Source organism: Rana temporaria, chromosome 2 (assembly GCF_905171775.1).
Source record: "Rana temporaria chromosome 2, aRanTem1.1, whole genome shotgun sequence".
Taxonomy (NCBI): Eukaryota; Metazoa; Chordata; class Amphibia; order Anura; family Ranidae; genus Rana; species Rana temporaria.
In genome coordinates, this window is record NC_053490.1 from 181,389,520 (window position 1) to 181,403,299 (window position 13,780).

General features: G+C 45.1%; 1 protein-coding gene across 1 annotated transcript in view; it reads right to left on the minus strand.

Moving 5' to 3' along the window:
• Positions 1-3,242: 3,242 nt before the first annotated feature.
• DCT (dopachrome tautomerase) overlaps positions 3,243-13,780 on the minus strand; it is a 30,855-nt gene continuing 20,317 nt past the window's right edge. Inside the window, exons 4-8 of the mRNA XM_040336094.1 lie at positions 11,484-11,650; positions 10,595-10,774; positions 9,130-9,265; positions 4,742-4,943; positions 3,243-4,074 (exon numbers count right to left, since the gene is read on the minus strand). Coding sequence (XP_040192028.1) covers positions 3,893-4,074; positions 4,742-4,943; positions 9,130-9,265; positions 10,595-10,774; positions 11,484-11,650 — 867 coding nt within the window. The 3' untranslated portion in view covers positions 3,243-3,892. The remainder of the gene's footprint in view (positions 4,075-4,741; positions 4,944-9,129; positions 9,266-10,594; positions 10,775-11,483; positions 11,651-13,780) is intronic.

Consider the following 13,780-nt stretch of genomic DNA (forward strand, 5'->3'; position numbering starts at 1 on the left):
CACAACCTTAAGAAGATGCCAATTTCCAAAAAAAATTGGTTTGTTTATGAAATGACATTTTTAGCAAAAAAACAAAAAAACTTTTATTTTGGTGAATGTAGTACAAAATGTCACAACCATCTACATTACCATGTCACCTTATACTGTATCTTGACAGTAAAGCAACTGATGTAAAATGGTTGCAAGAACACAATGCCATAACAGCAAATTTCATCAACCAGCAGGAGTCACAACACATAGACACTTTTTAGCAGAGACCCTAGGAAATAAAAATGGTGGTTATCGCAATTTGTCAGACCGTATTTGCGCAACAATTTTTCAAAACGCTTTTTTGGAATTTCGCCCCAGGAATAATTTATATATACAGTGCCTTGCAAAAGTATTTGGCCCCCTTGAACTTTGCGACCTTTTGCCACATTTTAGGCTTCAAACATAAAGATATAAAACTGTAATTTTTTTTGAAGAATCAACAAGTGGGACACAATCATGAAGTGGAACGAAATTTATTGGATATTTCAAACTTTAACAAATAAAAAACGGAAAATTATTCAGCCCCTTTACTTTCAGTGCAGCAAACTCTCCAGAAGTTCAGTGAGGATCTCTGAATAATCCAATGTTGACCTAAATGACTAATGATGATAAATAGAATCCACCTGTGTGTAATCAAGTCTCCGTATAAATGCACCTGCACTGCGATAGTCTCAGAGGTCCGTTTAAAGTGCAGAGAGCATCATGAAGAACAAGGAACACACCAGGCAGGTCCGATATACTGTTGGAGAAGTTTAAAGCCGGATTTGGATACAAAAATATTTCCCAAGCTTTAAACATCCCAAAGAGCACTGTGCAAGCTCTAATATTGAAATGGAAGGAGTATCAGACCACTGCAAATCTACGAAGACCTGGCCGTCCCTCTAAACTTTCAGCTCATACAAGGAAAAGACTGATCAGAGATCCAGCCAAGAGGCCCATGATCACTCTGGATGAACTGCAGAGAGCTACAGCTGAGGTGGGAGACTCTGTCCATAGGACAACAATCAGTCGTATACTGCACAAATCTGGCCTTTATGGAAGAGTGGCAAGAAGAAAGCCATTTCGAAGGGTCCTTTCACACGAGCGGACCGTTCGTCCGTTCATTACAAGTCCGTTAACGGACTTGTAATGAATCCCTATGGGAACGCATCCGTTAGCGGATGGAGCATCCGCTAGCATCCGGTTTTCCGAACGGAAGAAACCCTATTTTTCTTCCGTTCGGCGGAACGGACCGGATGCAGACGGACAGACGGTCCGTCTGCATCCGGTCCCCCATAGGGGACAGCGGAGCAGAGACAGGGCGGTCCCTGCACTGTGTGCGGGGACCGCCCTATCCGCCGACAGCTCAGCGGGGATCCCCGCTGAGCTTTGGCGGACACACGGAGCGGACCCAGAAACGGTCCGCTCCGTGTGAAAGAGCCCTTAAGGATATCCATAAAAAGTGTAGTTTAAAGTTTGCCACAAGCCACCTGGGAGACACAAACATGTGGAAGAAGGTGCTCTGGTCAGATGAAAACAAAAAATGAAACGTTTTGGCAACAATGCCAAATTGTTATTAATATAGTTATTGTATAGCCATTGCAAGCTTAGACCAGTACTTCCATTATCGCATGCATTTATTTCCTTTTGTGAATTGACTTTAATGCCTTTATGTGTTATTTAATAAAAGTTTGTTAAATACCACATACAAGCAATAGTAAAATAGCATTTTCATTATTGCATGCGTGGTCATGTGTCCCTCCTAGTGAGTCGTGTCCACGGCTTTAAACCGCCACACCAGTTATATGACGGGCGCTGTACTGCACTGGTGACCGTATGTAAAAATAAAGATATAAAAAAGTTTGTGGAAAATTTAAAAGTAATTTGGGGGGCATTTCTACTGTCCTAGAATTTTGGGGTCTCACGAAGTGAGATGGTCCATCAGCACAGCAGGATTGATCAATTTTCAGATACATACACACCATAGTTTGTGGACTAAATATACACAGATGTGTTTGATACCAAAGAAATGTTTCACAATATATTTTGGGCTAAATTTATGAACAATTCTTTATTTGCATAATTTTATGACAGAAACAAAGACAAAGACAGAATTTTGAAAAAGTGTTTAATTTATTTAGCAAAAAAAAAAAAAGCTAAAAATTGGCCTGAGCAGGTAGGGGGTAAATGTGCCTGTATTGAATTGGTTAAAAGGAAAAAAAAAAAGTCTGAGGTGACATGCACTTCAGACTTAAAGTGGTTGTAAAGTGTCATGGTATTTCACCCTAATACATCAATCTGAAAAACTGTGACGCCCCCCCCTCCCCTTTTTATTACCCAAACCCATTAGTTCCAGTGATTTGCACAAGCCCAGCAACTCCAGCCTCTGTCTGTCCTCATTGGATAGATTGATAGCAACTCATTGGCTCCTGCTGCTGTCAATCAAATTCAGTGACACTAGAGTCCCTCCCCCCCCCCCCACTCCCCTCCTGCCGTCTGTCAAAGGATGAGCCAGGTGCGCCAAAACCCTTGCACAGGACCAGGCAAGTATAACATGTTTTTTTTTTAATAAAAATTATTATACACACACACACACACACACCAAGAGTTAATCTAAAACTATTCTACAGATAGTGGACAGATATTTTGAACATAGATCATGAAATACATTTAGTAATGGTTTCAGAGACAGGAAGTGCATTTCTAGAAGTTGAACATAAGGAGAAACAAAACCCATTTACAAAAAAGGCCGTTCTAAAAACTCATAAGTAGTTTTTCAGCAACAAAAACGATACCCAAACCCATGGCTTGCTCCTTTCACCCCAAATGGACAGACTGGGTGCTGGCTACCACAGCCCATCTCTACCCTCAGTCAAAGGTATGAAAAATATAAGCCACACGCCAGAACTTTTTCATCTTTATTTTGTTCAGAAAAGGACTGCATACTATGATATCACCACCCGATTTTTAAATATGTCATGAGAGACAGTATATGGTACACCTTTGACAACACTAGTTGACAGTATTACAGTAAACCGCTAGCTTTAAACACTTTCTAATCAGACCTAGAACAAAATGTATAGACCAGGAAAGTCCTAGAAAAGCCAGAAGCCATCTACATACCTGTTGTGGTTCAGCAATTCAAGTATTGAGGCTGGAGTAAGACAATATGACATTGAGCACCTTAAGGTTAGGTGTGCCACAATGTTACACTCATGATAGGTTTACTTAAAGTGATTGTTTTAAAAAAAATAAAAAAAAATAAAAATGTAGCTTTACAAACATATCATACTTGCCTCCATTGTGCAGCATGTTTTGCAGTGTGGCCCAAATTCTTGACTTCTGGGGTCCCCCAATGGCGCTCGTGGCTCCTCCCGCATCTTATAACACCTTAAAGCGCTCTTCTTTTACCTTTCGGGCACACATCCAAGTCCAGCATTTGGCATCCATAGACGCCAAAATGTAGGACTCAGCCCTGTCCCCATCATTGGATTGAATTGACAGCAGCGGGAGCCAATGGCTACGCTGCTATGAATCTATCCAATCAAGAGCAGAGAACCCCAGGCAGAGGAAGAGTGTGTCTCTGCCATGGTAAATTCTGGGCCTCGGGTGAGTAAAAACAGGGGCCGGTCACTAAAAGTTTTACAACCCCTTTAAATTGCCAGTGGTACAGAGGGTAGGACAAATTTAATACAAGTGTTTGAGGGGAGGACAATTTAAGAGTTTTAAAAAAAAATGTAAGTATTAACTAAAAAAAAGTTTTACATTTGCCAAGAATAGTTCTTGGGTCCAATAGTTTCAGAATGGACTAAAATGTCATTTTGTGAATACAAATTTAGTGCTACAATGTATTTAGTTAGGAGAGGAAAACACTGAAATCACTTTAGGCATCTTCTGTGTATTTTGTGGTTTGGTATTTTGCATTCATTAATGGTTCAAAGCCTTGTCGCCGTTTTCTGCGCATGAAGAGAACAAGGAGCAGTAAAACTACAAGTAAGGCAATAAGTACTCCTCCTACAGTAGATGCCACAAGGACTCCTGCCGCCCGAATGTCTGCATCAGAAGCTGGGGACGAATGGGAAAAATGACATGATTATAAACATTTTCTCTACACTCTAGGCAATTGCTCGACTATAATCACATACAATAGTAAATATCTACAGGGGTTGACTTATCCACTGCTTGGATTATGTGCATTTTTTTAAATTTGATCAGTAGCAACACACACTAATGTGTGATATGATGGTGCCAGGTGTAGCTCCATTACCTGCAATTGCACACTGCCACAAATTGTGGTACAGTGTTGTATACAATACAACCCTATCTGCTGAACTGACACAAAAGGGCATCAGCTACTGTACCCACCATTCTGTATAGAAGGTGTCAAGTGCATACGCAGAAAGTAGGGCCAAAATTAGACATGTGGAGAGCAAACATTTACCAATATTTTCAATGAAGAACCACCAACGATTCATTCTACCTCTAGGAATGAAACATCAGTGTAAAATGGCAATCCTGCGTAGAATGGTAGGGATTTACAGCAACTGGAAAGCACATGCAAAGGACTCAGGAATATGTTTATGTTAAAAAAAAAAAAAAAAAAAAAAAAAAAAAATACACCCCCTTCAGAGAATTACCGTTTACCATGGCCAATATCCTCTTTTAGAAATACTAACCCACAAATTCATTAGTTCTTTCTAAAACCAAGTATTGTTCAGAAAGTATATTTTACCTGGTAGTTCAATGGCATATGTATAGCCCAACTCTTCTGCGGGAAGAAACAGCGCATCATTAGTTATTGGAGGAAAGAAAGGCACCATGTTGTACAGACGATTGTGTCCCAATGGTGCCAGTTCTTGGGGCCACACTGCATCAGAAGGCTGGAAACGTTTCATCCATTCATCAAAAATTGCATCCGTAAAAGAATGAAGAACCTACCAATATAAACATTTGCAAGCAATGAGAGGTTGATAGGAATCATTAGCATTGGTCTACAGTTACATGCACACTTAATACTGCATTACCTAATTTTAAGTGAGAAGTGTTAATCAGAATTCATATACATACATCATGGTCATTTTTTTTAAATCCTTCAAGTATCTTATTCATGCAGCACCGTTGTGTGGTCACATGAGCTCCTGTTCTTTGGCATCTGCAGGGATTCTATTTCTGTGCTGGTGTATGCTCTCTACATTAAGAGTCTGTCTGGCCAGCCCCGAATGTGCTGTGCCAGTCACGACTTACGTTTTGAAAACGCCAATTATAAATGTAAAAAAAAATTAAATGTAAAAAAAATAAAAAATAAAGTTTAAAACTCTATAAATCTTTAATAGCAGATGTGCATAAATGTAAGTAGAGTCAAAGATAACTGACATTAGCTTCCACTTTGTTCAGATGACAGGTACATCCAGGCTCTTTAAACTTTATAGGCATTAACAATTAAATGCAATAGATTAAGGCCCAGATTCTCAAAAGAGATACGCCGTCGTATCTATGCGACCGATTCTTAGAATCAGTTAAGCATAGATATTCATTAGATCCGACAGGCGCAAGTCTTACACCGTCGGATCTTAAATGCAATTTTTTTTTTGCCCGCTAGGTGGCGCTTCCGACGATTTCCCCGTCGAGTATGCAAATTAGCTAGATACGCAAATTCCCGAACGTACGTGCGGTCGACGCAGTAAAGTTACGACGTTTACGTTAGGCTTTTCCCGGCGTAAAGTTGCCCCTGGGTCTATGAGGCGCAGCCAAAGTATGGCCGTCGTTCCCGCATCGAAAATTTAAAAATTTACGTTGTTTGCGTAAGTCGTCCGTGAATGGGGCTGGACATCATTTACATTCGCGTCTAAACCAATGACGTCCTTTACGGGTGGCGCATGCGCAGTTCGTTCGGCGCGGGGACGCGCTTCATTTAAATGAAACACGCCCCCTACCCGCCGAATTTGAATTCCGCCGGGTGATTTACGCTACGCCGCCGCAACTTTACAGGCAAGTGCTTTGTGAATAAAGCACTTGCCTGAAAAACTTGCAGCAGCGTAACGTAAATGATACATTACGCACGCACATTTTTGCGCCCATCTACGTGAATCTGGGCCTCAATACGGATGTCTATTAAATCCAAGTTGTGAGTCTTAATGATACTTTAAAAAGGCACTAGAGGGCAAGCAAAGAGGAGCAGGTCTTTATGGTCTATGCCAGACCTGGGCAAACTACGGCCCGCGGGCAGTATACGGCCCGGCGGACCTTTTAATCCGGCCCCCGGGCAGTGTTGCCAATAGGGTTGTCCCGATACCAGTATCGGGACCGATACCGAGTATTAGCGGGAGTACTCGTACTCCGGCTAATACCCCCGATACTAAAATAGAATACTTCCCCCCCCCCCTCCCGCTGCCGAAACCGCCACGTTAATCACCGCGGCCACATAGACACTCCCCCTTGGACGGATCTGTCCAATAGCGAGCAAGGGGGAGTCACATAGACACTCCCCCTTGCTCGCGATTGGACAAATCCGTCCAAGGGGGAGTGTCTATGCGCGGCGGGGAAAACAGCTGTTCAAACGAACGCTGTCTGTAATGTTCCCCGCCGCGGTGATAACAGTAGGTACGGGGGACAATGGCTGCTGTACGGGGGACAATGGCTGCTGTACGGGGGACAATGGCTGCTGTACGGGGGACAATGGCTGCATTTGGGGACACATTTAAAAAAAAGTATCGGTACTTGTACTCAGTCCTAAAAAAGTGGTATCGGGACAACCCTAGTTGCCAACCGTCCGTAGAATTACGGACAGTACGTAAATAAAAGGCACTTTTTCCCTGTTCGTAAAAGTCCGTAATAAGGGAAATGTGCCCGTAAAAAGATCCGAATGTGAGCCGCAGCGCAGGCAGCGTCTAGTCCTCCTACATTATGCATAGCCTCGCCCTCTCTGACCGCCCAGCCCACCACCACCCGCCGCGCAGCCAATTATCAAAGCGCATTTTCGCGCTAACACTGCTGCCAGCCTATTCAAAAGAGCAGCGCGGGGAAACTGAGGAACATCGTAGAATGTGTGGACTCTGTGGAGAGCAGCACCGGCGGGGTAGCACACAGCAGCAGATGTAGTGGACACACTGCAGACGCACCCCCACTGTGACGGAGTGGACTGAGTGAAGGCAGACGGAGACCGACCAGTGCGCCTGCCTGCCTGCTCTGCCCGCCCGACTGACTGACTGTAGCAGTCGGCCAGCCGCCATGCTGGTGCCCGGACCTGGAGTGGACCCTGGTCTCCACTCTCTTCGTTGGAGTAGGACTCCTCGCGACGCCTGCTGCCTGCCCTTAGTGCCACTGCCCTGGCCTTGTCTGGCGAGTCCTCCTCAGTCCAGCAGCAGAGTGTAAAGTGCTATCCTACCTAGACATCATCAGTATGCTGTGTCCTCCTCCTGTGCCCCTTTCACCTCTCCATAGGTCAGATCTGTGGAGAGGTGAAAGGGGCACAGGAGGAAGACACAGCATACTGATGTGAAGAAGTGATATGATAATTTATTTGCAGCCTCTGTGCCATGTCCCCAGCGTCTGTCCCCCTCCTGTGCCATGTCCCCAGCGTCTGTCCCCCTCCTGTGCCATGTCCCCAGCCTCTGTCCCCCTCCTGTGCCATGTCCCCAGCCTCTGTCCCCCTACTGTGTCAAGTCCCCAGCCTCTGTCCCCCTACTGTGTCAAGTCCCCAGCCTCTGTCCCCCTACTGTGCCATGTCCCCAGCCTCTGTCCCCCCTCCTGTGTCATGTCCCCAGCCTCTGTCCCCCCTCCTGTGTCATGTCCCCAGCCTCTGTCCCCCTCCTGTGTCATGTCCCCAGCCTCTGTCCCCAGCCTCTGTCCCCCTCCTGTGCCATGTCCCCAGCCTCTGTCCCCCTCCTGTGCCATGTCCCCAGCCTCTGTCCCCCTCCTGTGCCATGTCCCCAGCCTCTGTCCCCCTCCTGTGCCATGTCCCCAGCCTCTGTCCCCCTCCTTTGCCATGTCCCCAGCCTCTGTCCCCCTCCTGTGCCATGTCCCCAGCCTCTGTCCCCCTCCTGTGCCATGTCCCCAGCCTCTGTCCCCCTCCTGTGCCATGTCCCCAGCCTCTGTCCCCCTCCTGTGCCATGTCCCCAGCCTCTGTCCCCCTCCTGTGCCATGTCCCCAGCCTCTGTCCCCCTCCTGTGCCATGTCCCCAGCCTCTGTCCCCCTCCTGTGCCATGTCCCCAGCCTCTGTCCCCCTCCTGTGCCATGTCCCCAGCCTCTGTCCCCCTCCTGTGCCATGTCCCCAGCCTCTGTCCCCCTCCTGTGCCATGTCCCCAGCCTCTGTCCCCCTCCTGTGCCATGTCCCCAGCCTCTGTCCCCCTCCTGTGCCATGTCTATAACAAGTACTCGTACCAGTTGTCCAACAATGATATTTACTGCTTTTTATAAAGAAATACAATTGATTTTATGCAGTATTGAGTTTAGCCTTTTGGCCCGGCCCTCCAAAATATTTTTAGTTTCTCATGTGGCCCCATCGAAAAAATAATTGCCCACCCCTGGTCTATGCACATCCCTGGCTAGGGCTACAGGAGCCTGGGCAACTCCTTGGTTCACACAAGCCATTAAAAGCCTTTCACTTGAAGGGATGTGTCATTACCTGGAATCAAGATAACTCAAGTGGACACTGGTAGACCAAGTAAAAAAAAGATTCTCTTGGACTTTCTTCCCACTTCGATTGGGAAAATGTTCTGGTAATGGGCTTGTCTGAGTGATGAGCTGCGGTATGATCCAATACTGTAAGCCTTATAGCAGAAATGTGGAGTCACAGCCGGAGAATGCAGCTTGGACCAGGTTGAGTGTCTCTAAATGGATAAGCTCAGTCCAAAGGGGTGAGCAAGAGAAGTTTTAACAGTCTTTAGATGCCTGAAAGAGTCCTGGGTAAATGGTATCTCAATGGTCTCAGAGGAACAACTTTCAAGGCATAAATTAATGAATTACATGTTTATCATGCAGCCCAGCATGGAGGTACACCACCATTATACAACAGACAGATAAAAATACTCTATGCAGTTCACACTAAACCCTGTCCAAGAACTATAGAAACTCAAGTTTACTTGGCCAGTTACATGTTTATAGTAATTCAAAGGGACATACCACAAAAATGGGGTCATTGGCTGCAGAATGGGATAACGCACTGGTTCCATTTAAGAATGCATGGACTAGGTTATGGAGATTCATTACAGGAAGATCCAATGTTCCATCTGGGTCATCAAAGCCTTCAAGAGCATTCCTTAAAAAAAAAAAAAAAAAAGGTTTGAGGAGGACAGGTTAAAAGGGACATTAAACAATGGTGATTTAGCAATGGTTTTCAATGCTATGGTCTCTCTCCCAGTCAGGCCAGGATTATTGTGCAACTGTCAGACAGAAATAACTCCCAGCCCATGCCCAGTGTCTGCCGTTTGGTCCAGCACTTAGCCAATCTATGTGGCAAGTGGCTGCTCTTGGGTCCTCTCCATCATAATGGTGTTCTGTGGCTCCTCCCTCTTCCTCCTAGGCATCCAATGGAGGGGGGCTGGTGCCCATAGTGGACAGGCTGCCACTGACTGCCTGTACCCCCTTTTGGCAGGCCTGCCCATCACTACCTCCCCTATCAGCGGTACCTTAACCAACCATTAGCAATTGTAACCCACATCAGCCATGCAAATTACTGCATCATCCCCCACTACTACTGAACTTATAACTACCAGCCCCTACTTTACCAACCACCACCCCACCCACTACAGTACCCACCACAACACCACCACCACCCCCCTCCTGCCAGCATTCATATTGGTCTTGTAAGAAAAGCCTGCACATCCAGGATTTCCGATTGCCTTTTATTGTTCAAAGTGATAACACCAACACAAGGTCACGTAGACGTTTCACACATACATCTTGTGCTTAATCATTAGCATATTGGTCTTAACCGACACCTGCAACCCAACGCCCATCCAGTTGTGCCTCCCACTTGATTCCCAGTCTCCCCTGACCCACAATTTGTGTATCCCTGTAATCCTAACAGAATGTGTGTGGCAGGTCAAGTCTTCCTCCCCTGGTCTCCTCACTCGTAGTCCTCAATTGGCAGGTCTCTAGCATTTATGAAGGTGCTGCAAGGAACTGAAGCGAACTCTACATGCAGACAAACTGCAGAGGAGTTAGGACCAGCTGTGAAGAGCACATTTCTGTTGCTACTCTAGAGGGATCTGTGGTGCTGGAGGACATTGGCACGTGGTAGCAGTCTGCAGCTATGAAAGGGTTGGACATATCTAAAGTGGTACCACAGGAAAGTAACAGGCAGCCACTGGAAGTCCTGGACCCAGATATGACCCAGTACGAGAAAGCTGCCCATATCACCCATCAGTGGCCATGCACCTAGTTACACTACTGGTTTTGGGGATGTTTGTTTGCATATCAGGAAATCTTTATGTGAATGCTTGTTATTCAACTAGCATTTACAGAATTAAGAAGTTGGCAAAAGGCTGTTTCTCAGGAAAAAAAAAAAAAGTTTAGTCTACCTAATAAAAAAAAAAAAAAAAAAAATGAATAAAAATAAATAAAAACCACACGACAAAATACATACCTGAAGCTAAAAGACGAGTTTGTATAGTATGGAGGATTGTCAAAATCTGAGAGGGAAAGACATTTCTGTATGTCCTCTGGGTTTGGTAGTCGTCCACCAGATCTGTCTATTGGGGTGCGGCGAATAACACCTTCATTCGTGCCATTGCACAGTGTAACAAGACGATTGTACTCATCTAGACTAGGATTTTAAATAGAAAATGCAGTTAAACATGAAGGATTACAAATCAAAGAAGTTTAAGAGTGGACGACAGGCCTACTTCCCACCCTAGTATGGATGGAGAATGTACACACTAGGTGGCAAGTACCTAAATGTTGGAATAACCCTTGTGAATCAGTGGGAGTATTACTTCACAACTGAGGGACAAGGGGTAAGGTGGGGCCTTATAAATGGCTGTGATGCGATAGGCTCCTTCCTACAGGAAACACTATCTCCTCATGTGTTGCTGTCCTGGTTTTGTAGAAACACCGTTATCGGTAAGTAACCATCGTTTTTATCATTATTAAAATTTGCATTTGTCAATGCAAAAATTAGGAAAGGGTAGTAAGCAACAGGTTTTAGTTCACATGCGACTCTTACATGGTATATAGTTTGTTTTCTCAAGCATGAAAAGCACAACATTACTTGCACATAACTGAATTTCTGTTACTGAGAGTATTGCAAAATAGAACAATCAATGGCACCCCAAATTGGATGCACTTCAAGGATCCCTAAACAATCGCTCCCATCCATCTTAAGTGCAATATGACAAATTATTTGCAGTTGGAAGAGACTTAAAAATGCAGACGTAATTAATGGACAATGATATTTTATTACAGAAGCCAGTGCAGGTTCCCACACTCCCACCATAAACCTTGTTTATTCAGCCGATTTCAAAGTGAAAGGTTACCTATTACACACGATCTCCCAGCGTGAAAACCTCGAACCAAGACTTAATAAAGTGGGGTCATCTGGTCTGGGTGCACCAAACAGTTCATCTGTGCAGACATCACACTCATTTCTTCCAGTTGCAAAATTCCAGTATGGTAAAGCAAAAGAGTCATTGCCAAGCATTTTCTGTAACAAGCAGTAATAGCAGCAATTAAAAACGCAAACAAAGAAGATTTGCAACAACTACTATCCTCTTAGCCTCGGTTCACAGAATGCGGTACCGGAAACCCACCATCCGTGTGAGTTTTCTGCACCGTGTTCAAATCGTGTCAGTGCAATCCTAACGACACCCCAAATGCAGGTGGCAAACGTGTGGGTAGGTGCAGTGGCAGCAGAGTCCAAGGTGCAGAGCAACAGGATTATTTTGTAAGTGAAGTTCAGCAATACACAAGCCTGATGGGAAGGCAATTGACCAGGAGCACTCACAGGATAACCATGATGAATCAATAGCAGAAGGTCTCGAGTGAAATGCGGCCTGGCTGGTCCATAACCGAGTGGGGAGCCTTCTCAGGTAGGATGGCATGTCTATTTTTCCTACTCCCCAAGCCAAGCCCAGCGTTTCTCAACTCCAGTCCTCAAGGCATGCCAACAGGTCATGTTTTCAGGATTTCAGGCTGTGCCATTTACTAAGGCAGTGAACCTGATCAAATCACCTGTGCAAAAATGCAAAGCCTGAAAACATGACCTGTCGGGGCGCCTTGAGGATTGGAATTGAGAAACATTGCTCTAACCCAGTGTTTCTCAATTCCAGTCCTCAGGCCCCCCCAACAGGTCAGGTTTTCAGGATTTCCATTATTTTGCACAGGTGATTTGATCAGTTTCACTGCCTTAGTAATCACCACAGCCTTTTCATCTGAGGGAAATCCTGAAAACCTGACCTGTTGGGGGGGCCTGAGGACTGGAATTGAGAAACACTGCTCTAACCACACACAACGTGTGCCAGGCCCAGAAGCCAAAGTCTTAAATAGACTCGTGGAAAAAAGAAATGTTCCTGGAATTGCCGCACTCCGATAGGCGATTTATTAAAACAAAAACAAAGGATAGAATCCAAAAATTCATGCAACACTGCAATTAATGTTAGTAAGTGGACATAGGGGACAAATAGACTCGGCCTTACCCAAGATGGCTGCCAGAATGCAGTTGAATAGCTGCCTCCTGTGACCCAGGAAACCATAGAGGAACTAGGTTTCTTTTTACTTACTCTCCCTCTGCGGTTGAGCTACACCTGCAGTGGAGAAAGTAGCCAGTTTTCCTGCACTGTATCGCATGGTACAATGCGATCAGTTTGCAGTGCAGTTTTTAAAATTGGTATATGCACAACTTTGGTGTGATGCAATACGATTTGGGCCCACATTAAATCTAATGTCAGCCAAAACAGGAATGTGGTGCAGTTCCTGTGTTATTTATACACATTTCAGTGTGAACTGAGGTTGCCCCCCCCCCCCCTTACATTATTTAAGGCTATAAAAAAAGTTCTGGTAGTAGACATTAAAGGTTTTAAAATTACCGAAAGCCATGTACAGGTTTTTTGCCATGTTTTGCATCCCATTGGGTGAAATCACCACACAGACCACAATAAACCTCAGGAGATGCTAGCCCTTTTAAAATGTTGGTTTTAGATATGCCTTAAAATGGAATTAAATACATCTATTTAACGGTTTCCCAAAACCGTTAAATTCAAGGCAGGTCATCAATGATAACACAGTTGCTTGTGCCCTCAACCAAACTGTCAGTCCATCTAATGGCTGGTGTCATAACTGATCAAATGTACAGCACTGACAACTACAGATCAGAGGCCAAGACTGCAACATCTTTGGCTCTAAGGCCCCTTTCACACGGGGCGGATCAGTAATGATCTGCCTCCGTATGCTCAGCAGGGATCGCTCCGTATATCCCCACTGAGCCGGCAGATGACAGGGCGGTCTCCGCACACTGTGCAGGGACTGCCCTGTCTTTTCTCAGCTCTCCCCTATGGGGGGGAGCGGATGAACACGGACCGCTCTGCAGACGGAAGAAAAAAAAAAAAAAAAGATTTTCTTCCGTCTGCAAAATCGGATGTTTGCGGAGGCGGACGATTACGGGCGTCAGCGGATGTTCATCCGCTGACACCCGCAATCATTGGGACCAATGTATGACCTTTTTCATCCGCAAACGGATGGATGAAAAAGCGGACATATGGTCCGCATGTGTGAAAGGGGCCTAAAGGTTTGAGGGTTCAATTCCATTTCTTAACCACTTCCGGTCCAAGGACATCAT